Source organism: Heloderma suspectum, chromosome 3 (assembly GCF_057233095.1).
Source record: "Heloderma suspectum isolate Gila_16-S chromosome 3, 16-S_ref, whole genome shotgun sequence".
Classification (NCBI taxonomy): Eukaryota; Metazoa; Chordata; class Lepidosauria; order Squamata; family Helodermatidae; genus Heloderma; species Heloderma suspectum.
Window position 1 is genome coordinate 246981617 of NC_139460.1, and position 15412 is coordinate 246997028.

At 41.7% G+C, this 15412-nt stretch overlaps 1 protein-coding gene across 12 annotated transcripts in view; it reads left to right on the top strand.

Moving 5' to 3' along the window:
* The window catches only part of GFRA1 (GDNF family receptor alpha 1), a 267696-nt gene that overhangs the window by 226223 nt on the left and 26061 nt on the right, over positions 1-15412 (top strand). For all 12 annotated transcript variants that reach the window (XM_084846133.1, XM_084846124.1, XM_084846132.1 and 9 more), the window contains exon 8: positions 4721-4899. In XM_084846133.1, coding sequence (XP_084702259.1) covers positions 4721-4899 — 179 coding nt within the window. The remainder of the gene's footprint in view (positions 1-4720; positions 4900-15412) is intronic.

Consider the following 15412-nt stretch of genomic DNA (forward strand, 5'->3'; position numbering starts at 1 on the left):
GAAATGTGATCATTACTGAATCATTGCATGCTCTATTTTAAAAGAAACACCCCAGTTCCATTGTCCTCTTTTGCTGTCAGAATAAAAATGTTAATGAAGACAAAGCAATGACATTAGAGGACACTGTGAGGAAAAATTATACTCACCCTGGCAGAGAGACCTTTTTTTTCATGAAGAAATGAAAGGTGTTCCTGCTTTAATAGCATTTTACTGAAGGAGGATAAATGTTCCATTATCCTTTTTGTTAATGGATTGACTTTTGTAAACCTTTATTTTAAATAAAAATACAAAGGATTTGTAATATACACAGTGTCTCATTAAGGTTTGGGCTGTTAATGTGCATATATTTAGAAGGGACTTGGATTTTTGGTAGGGAGTCAGTATCCATCAGTATCCTAAATCATATCCCTGATGAATATACAGTGGAGGTGAGGAATAGATTTCAGGGATTAGACCTGATAGACAGAGTGCCTGAGGAACTATGGACGGAGGTCCGTAACATTGTTCAGGAGGCAGCAACGAAATCCGTCCCAAAGAAAAAGAAATGCAAGAAAGCCAAGTGGCTGTCTGATGAGGCTTTACAAGTAGCTCACGAAAGAAGGGAAGCGAAAAGCAAGGGAGAAAGGGGAAGATATAGCCAACTGAATGCAGAGTTCCAGAGAATAGCAAGGAGAGACAAGAAGGCCTTCTTAAATGAACAATGCAAAGAAATCGAGGAAAACAACAGAATGGGAAAGACTAGAGATCTCTTCAAGAAAATTGGAGATCTCAAGGGAACGTTTTGTGCAAAGACGGGCATGATAAAGGACAAAGAAGGCAGGGACCTAACAGAAGCAGATGAGATTAAGAAGAGGTGGCAAGAATACACAGAAGAACTCTACAGGAAAGATCTGAATGTCCCTGATAGCCATGATAGTGCGGTCACTGAACTTGAGCCGGACATCCTCGAGAGTGAAGTCAAGTGGGCCTTAGGAAGCATTAGTAACAACAAAGCTAGCGGAGATGACAGTATTCCAGCCGAGCTATTTAAAATCCTAAAAGATGATGCTGTTAAAGTGCTGCATTCAATGTGCCAACAAATCTGGAACACTCAACAATGGCCGCAAGACTGGAAAAGGTCAGTTTACATTCCAATTCCAAAGAAGGGCAACGCCAAAGAGTGTTCAAACTACTCCACAATTGCGCTCATTTCACATGCCAGCAAGGTGATGCTCAAAATCCTACAAGCTAGGCTTCAGCAGTATGCGAACCGAGAACTACCGGAAGTACAAGCTGGGTTTCGAAGAGGCAGAGGAACTAGAGATCAAATCGCCAACATTCGCTGGATCATGGAGAAAGCAAGAGAATTCCAGAAAAACGTCTATTTCTGCTTCATTGACTACGCTAAAGCCTTTGATTGTGTGGATCACAACAAACTGTGGCAAATTCTTAAAGTGATGGGAGTACCAGACCACCTTACCTGTCTCCTGAGAAACCTGTACGAGGGTCAAGAAGCAACCGTAAGAACCAGAGATGGAACAACCGAGTGGTTCAAAATTGGGAAAGGAGTACGACAAGGCTGCATATTGTCACCCTGCTTATTTAACTTATATGCAGAGTACATCATGAGAAATGCCGGGTTGGATGAATCAGAGGTCGGAATTAAGATTGCCGGGAGAATTAACAACAACCTCCGATATGCAGACGATACCACCCTAATGGCAGAAAGCGAAGAGGATCTCAAGAGCCTGTTGTTGAGGGTGAAAGTGGAGAGTGCAAAAGCTGGTTTGAAACTCAACATTAAAAAAACTAAGATCATGTCATCTGGCCCTATCACTTCCTGGCATATAGAAGGGGAAGAAATGGAAGCAGTGACAGATTTTACTTTCTTGGGCTCCAAGATCACCGCAGACGGTGACTGTAGCCATGAAATTAAACGACGCTTGCTCCTTGGGAGGAAAGCTATGGCAAACCTAGACAGCATAGTAAGAAGCAGAGACATCACCTTGCCGACAAAGGTCCGTCTAATCAAAGCTATGGTTTTCCCAGTAGTAATGTATGGCTGTGAGAGCTGGACTATAAGGAAGGCTGAGCACCAAAGAATTGATGCTTTCGAACTGTGGTGCTGGAGAAGACTCTTACGAGTCCCCTGGACTGCAAGGAGGTCAAATCAGTCCATCCTAAAGGAAATCAACCCTGAGTGCTCATTGGAAGGACAGATAATGAAGCTGAAGCTCCAATATTTTGGCCACCTAATGCGAAGAGAAAACTCCCTGGAAAAGACCCTGATGCTGGGAAAGACTGAAGGCCAAAGGAGAAGGGGACGGCAGAGGATGAGATGGCTAGATAGCATCACCGATGCAATGAATATGAACTTGAGCACGCTCCGGGAGAGAACGCAGGACAGGAAGGCCTGGCGTGCTATGGTCCATGGGGTCACGAAGAGTCGGACACGACTGAACGACTGAACAACAACAACAACAACAACAGTATCCATACCACAGACCACCGTACTCCTAATGTTTCACCTTTCTTGGCTATCACAATAGCTCATTGGATAGGGGCATGTGCCATTTCTATCCCATTGATTAAAAGTTTCCCAGCCTGTGTGCAGGTAGTCTTTTTATTATTACTTAGAGGCTCATTCAAACCTGCATTCCCCCACCCCTTTAGTCTGAAAATCCACAGTACCAACAGGACTGTACCACTGCATCTTCTAAACATGCACTGAGCAATTCGTACATAATATCCTGTATCCCCTAGAATTTGTGCAATAGTGTTTTGAACAATGAGATGTTATTTTATTTCCTTCAGGATGACTATCACCTCGCTGGGATCATTTCTTAGTTTTCTATAAGCTGCTACAAGGCATGAAATCCATACAGATTTTCCTCACTTTTCCTCACAGCAGCCTGCTCATTTCTGAAGTCTATAAATCATTTCTTACAATTATTAGAATTTTTAAAAAATGTTAGAATAAAGTGCATCTTTCCAAGATAAGTAAAAGTGAAATAATCTATAGTAAATGTTGGATGCTATTGAAGGAATGTTTTAATAACTTCCATGCTCAAGTCCCCAGTGAAATGGTTTGATTTCGTATACAATGAGTTTGAAATAAGAAATCCCTAAATCCATGCTGAGTCCCCAAAGACCTGATTAAAAACTGTTTTCCTATTCATTTGTGTGTGTGTGTTTTTAAAAAACCAGCAATTTATTCTTGCCATAAACACAGTATTTAATCCCATGAAAAACGAACGATAAGCCTTTCAACTTTTACATTTTCAACTTCTAGTGTAAGCATGCTTCTCCCACCTAATTATGCAGATTTTGTTTGAAGACTGGAAGTGGAAAACAATCATAAAAAAACCTCAGATTTGGGTTTTTTTTAATGAAAAGCAATTCCTATAAATCAATCAATAAGTTTCTTACTTTTATTGTTTGGTTTATGAAACGCCTATATTTGTAGTATATATCAGAATGGTGAATTCAGTTACTTATAGAATACCTAAGGGTGTGTTCTTATGATACTCACCTTGAGATTACTCTTGCCCCAGGTTTGTTAAAGTTCCTAAGTTGGGCTTGCAATTGCCTGCCACAAGACGTAGTGATGGCCACCAATTTGGATGGCTTTAAAAGGGCATTACACAAATTCATGGAGGATAGGGCTATCAGTGGCTACTAGTCATGATGGCTATATGCTACTTCCAGTACCAGAGGCAGTGTGCCTATGTACATCAGTTGCTGGGGAACATGGGTGAGAGCATGCTGTTGCACTCATGTGTCCTGCTTGTGGGTTTCCCATGGGCAGCTGGTTGGCCACTGCATGAACAGAATGCTGGACTAGATGGAGTTTTGGTCTGATCCAACAGGGATCTTCTTATGTTCTTATGGTAATTATAGACTCTGGATGTAATGGTCTTAGAGTGCCATCCTGTGCAGGTTAAGACAGAAAAAAATCCTACAACTCCCTGTATTCCCCAGCCAGCCATGGCTGGCTGGGGCATGCTGGGGGTTATAAGACTCCTGCGCAAGCACTGGTTCATTACTGACCCCTAGAAGGACGCCTGCTTACGCTGGCATTTTCATGGCAGACTATAGCGGGGTGGTTTGCCATTGCCTTTCCCCCAGCAAGCTGGGTACTCATTTTACCGACCTCGGAAGGATGGAAGGCTGAGTTGACCTGAGCCGGCTACCTGGGACCCAGCTTCTGCTGGGATCGAACTCAGGTCGTGGGGAGAGTTTCAGTTGCAATACCGCCGCCTACCACTCTGCGCCACACGAGGCTCGTTGTAAGACTACTTTCTGTCTAAACATGCGTAGGATTGCACCCTTAATCTGTATTACTTCACTTTACTTCAAAATGTGGTAATCCAGCCCTGCTGCGTTTGGAGGCCCTACTGCTCAATCTGCTGAGTGGGTTCTGGACTTTTGCCTGAAAGTCCTACTCTGCTGGCACCACTGCAACAAATGAATAACCTTTTTGAAAATATCATACCTGATGCATGAGCAATCATACATACAAATCAGCATATAAGAAGACAGCCTAAAATTCTGAGTGTCATGCCTGAAGTTATCCTCTAAATCATCATAGCGTTTATGTAGTTGGAAATGAATCTGTGACCCAGGAATTAGAAGTTGTAATTTCCTCCCCTCCTGCGCACCCTGAGATGTCTTTGTCGGTTTTCAACTAGTCTTTGCTATTTGCTCATATGCAGAATTTGTTCTGTAATTTTCCCTATAGAAAATGCAATTCAGGCCTTTGGCAATGGTACAGATGTGAATGTGTGGCAGCCGCTCGTACCTGTCCAGACTACCACTGCTTTAACGACAACAGCTTACAGATCTAAGACGCTGGGATCTGAGAGCACCAACAATGAAATACCCACCAACAATGACTTGCCAGCATGTGCTAATCTCAAGGTAAGAAACTCCTGGGCCTGCTGCAGTCTGACAGCGATACAAAAATGTGCAAAGAAGGGGAAAGGAATTGTCTGTCAGAAAAAGGATGTGCCCTTGTTTGATGTGCATGCAGAGTAACCAGACAGGCTTATATTTATCCATCCACTGCAACCTCCTATATGCTGTTGGAGTGATACATCCAAATTGCATTAAGCCATTCACTCATAATTTTAAAATAGTGGAATCAATAATAGGTTGCACTGCAATAATAATGGAGGAGCAGAACATGTTGCTTTTCCTTGAACTTCGTCAGGTTTAGATAAGGACTTGATACCCCTGAGACTTGGCCAGATGTAATCACTTTGGTCTGTCTTCGGTCAGTATGTTTTCAAACCAGTGTGCGTGTAGACAGTAAGCTAAATCAGGCACGCCCAGAAATTAGCTTGTGGTTTCCTAACTGATTGGCAAATTTCTGGTGGACCACCTAGTGACTGCTGGTTGCTAGGATTGTTACTGAGAATGGTGGATCTTGATCTAATCTAGCAATGTTCTTAAGCATACTCAGGATGACTTAACATCAGTTATGCCTTACTTATGAAGAGACCCTTTGTACATTTAAAACATATCAATGAACCTCAGAGAGTCTAGTGAGAGAGAGAGAGAGAGAGAGAGAGAGAAAGAAAGGAAGGAAGGAAAGAAAGAAAGAAAGAAAGAAAGATAGATTAGGCAAGGCTGAACCCAGCCAAGCTACTATGATAGGTAGGCCTCCCTTTCTCTCTGGTATCTTGATAACTGAAACAACAGAAACTTACTTTTCAGGGGTCCTGGGAAATGTGGTTTTCTAGAGCCTATGACTCCTTAGTATGGACATCAGGTCCTAGAGGTGGCACTTCTTAGGGGTCCATGTTTCCGGGATGCTATCATGAGTCAGTGTTCGAGGCACAAGGATCCCAGAAACGTACTTGATGTTCATGCTAAAGACTCGGGCACCCTGAAGGAAGTATATCTCCCTAGCCCCTGCCATTTCAGTGTTACAGATACCAGAGAGGATTAGAGGCCACCTGTGGGGCCTCCCGATCATTACTTTTGTCAGATATGTTGCAGTGGGAAGGGAAAGGATGCCAGGGCAGTGGAATGTATAGGAGGGATGATGATGAGATTCATCATCAGTTTCCCAATAATGTCACTAAGAGTGAAAGAGGATCCAAATTGCACTTGGTTGCCAAAATCATTCACATATCCCGTTCCTCTGAACATGTGACATCCCTCCTTAAATCACCACACTGGCTTCCTGTGTCTCCTGGATCCAGTACAAGTCTTTCAGCAATAAGCTTCAAAGGCCTCTGTGGCCTTGTGCCTAGGGGCGGAGGGTGTGTGTGTGTGGAGAATCCCGTCAATTCACATTTTAATGTGAACTTACCTAATTTCGTACTTTCAAACTAATAGGACAACCAAAACCCAATTTTCCTATGAAATTCATACTTCTCCGAATTTGCAATGGAATTCTCCAATCAAAACATGTATTAAAATACATATATTGGGGGAAAGTACATACAAAAATGCATATATTAATGAAAATCATGTTAAAATGCGTTATATTAGGAAAATTGCTTGCAAAAATGTGTATATTGGGAAAATTGCATATAAAATTGCATATATTCAGAAAAATAAGCACAAACATGCATACACAAATTTTCATGCAAAGGTTTAAAAAAGAATCTCAAAGCTCAGGATGAACTGAATTTAAGATAGGAAACATTCTCAAAGTTCTGGATGATCCGAAAATTGGAAAAATGGGAAACTGAGAAAAAATGAAATAGACAGATCAATCCCTACTTGCTCCCCATATCTCTCTGTTCTTATACTCCTTTACACCTCTGCCCATGACCTTTGCTTCTCCAGCTCCACCACCCTCCACCATCTGAAGTTCTCCTGCTCCCTCAGATGACACTATCCATTCTCCCTTGCTGCCCCATATGCTTGGACCTGGCCCCAGGAACACCTGTCTGATGCTGCCTCTGTTACTGCCTGCAAATCCCTCTTTAAGACCCACCCTTTTTGTGAAGCGTTTGGCACAAGCTCATACTGCAGCTAAGCCTGTAACCAAGCCTGAGTACACGTAACTGAAAGAATTACACATTTTTTCCATGTTTACCCCTGCCTCCCTTTCTTTATTGCTTCCCCTGTGCTGAATTTTAAATTGTAAGTTCTTTAGGACAGGGACCTTTCCTATTGTGCTCTGTAAAGTGGTATACATATTGATGGTGCTCTATAACAGCCTAAATAATAACCATTTCCTCTGCCCTAGAAGTATCTGGTCAGGCTGCCCTTGGAGGCACCTATACCATCAGTCTAACCTCGACCAAAAAAAAAAATTACAACATGAAAGACTATTGATTTTTATTACTAAGAGGTAACATTCTGAATGTAGAGAAGGGAAAAAGACTTCTGTAGGTGAAACAGGCCTACAGCTAAGCCAAGTTAAAAGATCTCTTGCATTTTAAGGGGAAAGCAGCAATAAGAATTCTGTAAAGCGCAAGTGCCAGCTTGCTGACCACATTATGTCAGATAATGCTGGAAATTCAGGGGATCAATGTAAATCTTCTCTAGTAAGAAGCATTTAGCCAATTTTCTAAATGTGTTTAATGTAATTTATTCCAAAAAGTAATAGCTACTCTGCAAGATGCCTCTTTTGCTGAGGAGTGACAAGCCTTTCAGAATGGTAGCAATGTCAGGAATAAGTCATAAAAACAAAGGATTTTCCTGAGGAATTGGGACACTTTGGTCCCTCTTACAGTGGAAAGGAGCAGCGATACAAGGTCCCAAAGGGCTCTTTAAATGTGACCCCAGCCATGCCCTAGTCACTTTTCTGTGAGCGGCTGGATTAATGCTGACGTGACCAGTGATGTGGGCAGGGACCTATGGCTTGTTCTTTCCCACAGAACCATCCTCTCACTGTACAGCTGGGTCATTCACACATTGCCCCAACTGTAACCACATGGCTGAGGTAACAAAGGGTCCCAAATTCAAAGAATAAATGAACAGAATACTTGTACATCATGCAGCAGATAGGCTAATAGGGACATATCCTGGATAGAGCCAATCAAGAATACTTGTTTGCCCAAGGGGCTAGACAGCAACACTTCTCTGTAGCTTTCAGCTGAGCATGGCCCCTTACTTCTCTCTACTCTCCCTCTGTCCCACACACTGTCAGCATTGAAATCCACGCAACCAGTAGCAGGTTAGCATCAGATGACTCTCTGAGCTCTTCTATTTCCCCTTGGTTGTAGCAAATACAGCACCACAGATGAATGCAAATCACTCAGCCTTTTATTTCACACCATAGGAGATATGCCCTCTTGTTCTCTCTTCAGCAAAACACCCACATCCCTTGCTGTATTTACACTCACCCACTAACCAATTACATCCATGGAGCTTCCACACCTGCTGTGGTCTGAAACCTCTTGAGTATCATGCTGAAGCTTTTAAGCTAAACTTTTGACTAAATCCTTCACAATGCTTGCTAGTAACAATACTAATAAACACTTTGCTGTAGTATAGCTGTTTCTGATCTCCAGACCCCGGGTATAGTGCTGAACGCCTGCAATTTTCAGCAAGGCTCACGAAGGGAGCCCAGAGCTAAGTGCTTCACTGCATGCTGTGAATGGTGCTGAAGCCCCTGTCTTGAAGACTAACCCTTCCTTTGCCCTCCCCTTTTTCACATATGTTCTTCTAAGGAAGCAAAGATGATCCACACTTACTTGCACTCCCCACAGAACAACCATGCCAGGTGCTCCTGTCTGAAAGCACATAGGTATCATGTGTATTAATGAATTGCAATATTAAATTAATACATCATATGTTTCCCAATAGATATCATAGAAATGTAGTTAAGTGTCTCTTGGTTATGCGAAAATGTGATCCCTTCAAGTATGTGCTGCATGTACTATCGTGAGCAAAGGGATCTACGGCAAGGATTCAGCCACTGGATTTCACAGTGGTTGGGACTTGGGTGGCACAGCTGCAGAAACCTGCAATTCAGGCTCAGCTTCTCAGGAACTTAGGAAGTTGCCTTATACTGAGTCAGACCCTGGGTCCATCTAGCCCAGTACTGTCGACACTGACTGGCAGCGGCTCTCCAGGGTTTCAGGCAGGATTCTTTCGTAGCCCTACCTGGAGATGCTGGGGATTGAACCCGGGACCTTCTGCATGCCAGGCATATGCTCTACCACTGAGTGATGGCCCCTCCTTCTTCCCAGCAAAGCTACCCCCTGTGTTCAGTGGGTGTTTTGGCCTCTGGGACTTAGTCCAGGCAGACAATCTTTCTCTCTTTTGGCTCATCAGCTACTGGAGCTGGTCCAGGGCTTCAAACCAGCAAAAGGGATAGCAAGGTTTGAATTGTGAAAAGAGATTGCTTGATGAACCTAAGCATGGGATCAGATTAAGCGGCAGGGGGGATAATCTTAAAACAATTAAGAATAGAGTAGTGATTATGGATGCCCTTTGTTAGGAGTGATCCTAGCCACAGCATTTTGTGTGCCGGTCACAGAAATGTTGGCTGAAACTGCCTCCTTTCGATATTCAGATCCAGCTATGCATCACCGCTAATCTACATAACATTTTCCTGTGCAAATGTGTATGTATAGGCACAAATTTAGAAATAATAACTATACTTTAATTAGAAACACAGTAAATCTCACCATAATGGAGAAGGCTGACTGGGTAACCTGTGTGCCTGCTCAGTCTGCCGTTCAGCTTTAAATCAGGCTTGGACTGGGCACCTCTTCAAATAGAGGACTGCCTTCTGTGAAGTAGGACACCTGGCCACCCTAAGGGTGTCCCCAATACAGGGTTAATTCAGAATGGGCTGGGGCAAAACAATTTATTTTCAAAAAAAGCTGGAACAATAAATTGCTTTAGTTTTGAGCCCGTTCTGAAGTTCAGTCGTCGTCGTCGTCCCCTGCCCTCCCAACCCCCATGATGCCGCTGGGACTGCATTGTGGCCTGGAGACCTATCTACCCTAACCCCATGAGTTCAAGTTTTCAAATACCTTCAGTAGCCTCCTCCTTTCCCCAAATTGCAGCAAGGCCTTGCAATGGGGAAGCTTTGCAAGGGGCTTCCTTTAGACTTACAGCTCTGCTGGAGCAGCATCCTAGATGTAAGGATATATGAGAAATGGATGTCAGGGTCTATGGGAACTACATTTCCCATGGATTGTTACAGGTGAGACAGTGTGATGGCAGCACTGAGGATATAACAAAGTCCCCACTGGGAAGCCTCTCTGTTGTTGACAAAGTCTCTGCCTGGTAAGTTTGGAGAGTTTCCAGTTCAGTCCAACAGTTTATTATTTCAAATTGCAAAGAGAATTAAAATTTTTACAGCAGAGTTGATTATTCCCTGTATGGGACACAATACTACTACTAAATGAAGTCCCACTTGGAAGTAATATTAATGAAGCAACAATTGATTTCAAAGCTGTACATTTCTAACAAGCATGTAAGTAACTATTTTAATTATGCTAATAGTAACATGTAGGCCCTATGAAGACCATGGGCTGCAGCCAGGCTAAGTTAGTTTCACTTACTTTCCATTGAAATCAATGAGACTTAAGTGTCATGATGAATCACCAAATTGTGATTTGTTTTGTATAGTTAAGCCTTGTGTCTGAATACAATGGTTTGGCAACAAACCAAGATATGATACTATTGTTTGAAGTGGATTTACAAACCATGATTTGTTAAGGGTTACATCTGCACTCAGAAAACCAGAGTTGATGCAGTATCTCTGCTTCTGTAGCCTCTCCACTTGCAAGAGGACAAGCAGGTCTCACTGGTGTGTCCTGTATCAGCTTACATGGTTTCAGTGTATGCTTCTCCAGGGTTAAGATGACAAACCTGGTGAGCACTATCCATGGCTAATCACGATGTCTGCACAAGGCCATATTATTTTTAACTATCTGCAGCTTTTCCACATACAAAAGCAGGAATCATGCAAATTAATGAAAACCTTTAGCACCTAGTTTGTCATAAGACCACTTACAAAAAGCCTGAAAAATGAATGCATCAACAGTGGCTTAGCCTGCATCATGCTTGCTGATAATATGATGGCCAATTAATTCTGACATGGCAGGTTGGCAGGCTACCTAATGCTCTGTACTTTACTACCTCAGGAGGTTAGTACTTGGCAATTTCCATGACATTTATACAAATGAATCAAATTCTTACCATCATCTTATTGTACAAGGAAACATATTTCTTCCAAGCAGTTTATGTATGAAGGATGATTCATATGAGAAGCGCATGCCACCAGAGCTCCTGCACATGTTGATGTGAGCTATATTATCCAACCATGTCATCCACTGCTCTGCTTCCACGATATTTTAGGAATGAGCTTAAGAACTCTAATGCAAACCCGCAACTGGTACTCTGATACTGCTCTTCTAGCATAGAGGGCCAATGTGGTGCAGTGGTGAGAGTGTTGGACTGAGAGCCGGGAGAACCGGGTTCTAGTCCCCACTCAACCATGGAAACTCACTGGGTGACTTTGGGCCAGTCACAGACTCTCAGCCCAACCTACCTCACAGGGCTGTTGTGAGAATAAAATGGAGGAGGAGGATAATGTAAGCCACCTTGGGTTCCTTGAAAGAGGAAAAAAGGCGGGAGAGAAATGAAATAGATAGACAGACAGACAGACAGACAGATAGCATATACCTCTGACACAATTCTGACCCACAGTTTGGATCCTATTTTACTTCCAATGACATCATTGGGAGCGTGATGGTGCCTGAACACCTTTTCATCAACCCTTCTGTTAGTCCCACCACCCTGCAATTCTTTCTCCCTTCCCTGCCCCAATATTCCTGACCCCAGTGATGACAGGAAGGTTCCGTTGGTGGCATGCATCCCATCCTTGTGTCTGTAACATTGAAATACCAGGTACCATGGAAATATAATTCCACCTTGCACCTAGGACACTGACTCATGACAGCATCCCAGAAACAAGAAACCTTGTGACATACCAGGGACAAATCTGGCTTTGTGAGGCCAATAAATTAATTATTAGGTTTTTAATATAAAACATAATTTGTCTGTTATTAGTAACTAACTGGGTCTTCAACAAATATACAATTGTAACACACTCTTCCAGTTTCAAGTGCTGTAACATTTCTGATATTTTACAATTGTCATAAACCCAAGGAAATAATAATAATCTCAATGAATTATAGTATAGCATTTGAATTGTAACATAAATCCAGTTTGTCTCCTTTGCAAGTATGATGCACATTTTGGATTTTTTCTAAGTGTACTGTTCAATTATCCAAATACAGTGTACATGTGTGTATTATTAGACTACAAAACAGCAGAATTACTTCATCAATACTAAAGATTTTACCATTCTCTATTAAAAAAGAGAGATTCTAATAGTCTGAGCATCTTTCTTGTGTTATAATAATACACCATTTTATAGTTAAATGTAAAAACTGAGATTACGCCTTTAAGAATCAGGCAGTTGTGTTTTATAGTTTAATAATTGTTCATTTGAAAACGAATGTGAGCTTCCTAGAAATAAATGTAATGACTTATAAAAATAGCATTTTGCCAAAAGCTACGAAGCACTTCTAAAGAGCACTGATGTTTTACTGTTATAGTTGCTATTCTCAGGGAGTACTTTGCACATCATTCCTACTAAAAGGAGAAGTAGCATTTGCAGTTAAGTCTCAGTTTGGCTTCACTATTTTACTACAGGATCTCCTCCTATGGGAATAATGAAAAATAACTAAGTGCAAGAATAGTCGTATATGGGAGCATTAGACCATATTAGTTTGTGCCGGGTTTTCTACACAAAGACAAGTACCACAGCTTTAGAAGGTCTTTCATCACGTTAAGAGCAGTCTTAATGGCATGCTCTTTCACTTATTGCTTCTAAGGCCTGTTTCACACAAAACAGTCACTACATGGAAGATGCATGGATTCACAGCTATGTGGCTTCTTTATGCAGAAGGCCATTCATGTGCAGTACCTCACCATGTGGACTGCCTGCTGCCACACATTGTTTTCTGACACTTGGACAGCAGTGGGATGACTTTGTGTCACCCTTGACAGTGAGGGAGCCTTCACTCAAATGTAACTTCCAACCCTGTGGCTGCTTCATCTGAGACACCATAACAATCTCACCCCTTTATGGCAGCCATCTGTAAAACTAAGCATGCACAAAACATACTAAAACATGCACAAAAACAATGACAAAGAGGGGAACCAACAGGTTTGGAGAAAGGAGAATACTGGATACAACCCGATGCATTTTTTAGTAGTAAAATATTGTGTGTAATATTTACGATGATAAAGGACTTTTTATCATGCAAAACAATTGTCAGTTCTTTCAAAAGGTGAGCAACAAAGTTTTGAGAGTGATTTTTTTCTGTAACCTTACAATACCATACAGCAGAAGCTAGTCCATTTGAATAAGGAAATATGACACATATTAATTCAGATGAAAACATGTATATCTGTACTTCTAATGGGGACAGTACTATTTTTTCCCACCACTACCACCTTTTTTTCTTTCTTTTTTAATAATTGCAAGCCCTCTGGCATACTTTCAGCTATGTAAATAATGAGTATAATTTGCTAAAGGAAACTGAGTTCATAAAAGTTCTTCAGAAACGTGTACGTGTTTTTTTTAAGGCCAGGGAAATGGCTCAAGGGAAATAAGTGCATAAAAACATTCACATTTATAACAGTCCTGTTCAGACCAAATTTAATTTTACTAGAACAGTTTGGATTTTTGCAAATGAGATTTTTGGAGGATTTTAATAACACATTTTCAGACACAAAAAATGAACAATGGCTTTTTCTTCTGCCTGTTTTGATATCTCTTAGCTTTGATTATGTAGTGGTATTACAGGAGGGGGAAAGAACCAACTTGCACTCTAGAGCTGAAATCCTGACCCCTCGTTGATCAATTTAAATTGCAAAATTTGTGGGGCAGGGACATTTCATTGTTATCCTGAAAAGTATCATACACATTGATGGTGTGTATGAGTTGGATCTATAGGTCGCCTGACTCTCTGTGTAGCATTTTCAGGGGTCTGGGGGGGCTGCTGGAAGAAGGAGAGGTGGGCAAGTCTACTTCCGCCAATGCAGTTGATCCAGCTTAATTCTGGATCCAACCAATGTATATATGTGTATATAGATGATCAGCATTCCTATCATGGGCATTGGCCTAGTGCAGATTATCAATTCCTAGTTTACAAAACCCTCCTCTCACTTCCTCAGCACTTGCATCCTGATTGGTTTGAAGCTGAATGGCGGGGCAGTAAATGGCATGCTGTAACATCATGTTCTGTGACATTGTGCTGATGCAGTGGTTGCTATTCCACAGTCTAAGCATTTATTAATTTGTTGTCGTATCACATCTGATAATCATAATATGGCTGAACTTGTTCATATGGAAAGGCTGAGCTGACCAGGAAAAAGTGCAAAGACGTTCCCTAAACAGGCTTGGTGTGCACTTGTGTTTCTTGCTTACACAGAACTAAGGATGTATGTCCTCTGACCCACAATGCTCTGGTGCTTATAAGAAGGAGAATGTATTTGAAGAGCATGGGAGCTGCAAGTAGTTAGAATCTGTGACCATGAACCTGTTTTTACTTGCCCTTCAGTCCTATTGAAGGTATTTCCTCTTAATTTCAGTCAGCAATGCTTTCAAAACATTTCTCATCCAAATTCCTCCTGGGAGTTTGGAGTTCTGAATTACATGGCATTATTTCCAACTTGGATGCGTTAGGAATCTTTCATTGATCCCATTTTTATTTCTGAGTTTTGTACAGGGTGCATACAGCTGCAGTGTATAGAGCTGTACGGAGCTGCTGTGGCAAAGGTGTGCACTTTGTGACAGCAGCTTCTTCAGGATTTCCTTTGCCTACATTAATGATGTGCACATACACATTGACAGAACACTGCCAGAACAAGCAATCTTGATAGGATTGCATCAGGATGCTTTTTGTGTGCTGTTTTTCCAGTGCTCATTTGCATTTGTCTGCATTGATAAAGTGCTGTTTAAAAAAGCAATCTTGATGTGGTGGTAGCAAGTGTTTTTTGTAGTATTCTACCAATGGACAGGAGCACATGCACACATCAGGAAAACACTGAAAAAAGAAATCTTGATGCTATTAGACACACAGTCACATCAGGATTCCATTTTCCCATGTTTTATAAATGCACACAAGTGTACATCAGTAACGCAGCAGGGAAAAAGATGCAAATAGAGGGTCAGAACTAAAGGCTGTGATCCAATTCCAATTAATTTTTAGAAATTCTCTAAATTAAACCAGAATTCAAGAAGAGTGGAATGCAGGGCAGAGCTAGTCTAGGAACAATAAAAGAAAGGGATGGGGGAAATCCAATTGTCCCTAATTCCTGTTTGACAGTGAAACAGACACCTCAGGAAGTGTTGGATTCTCCTTTGCTGAAAGTTTTTAAGCAGAAGTTGGATGGCAATCTGCTGAAGATGCTGTTGTTGCGTTCTGCCTTG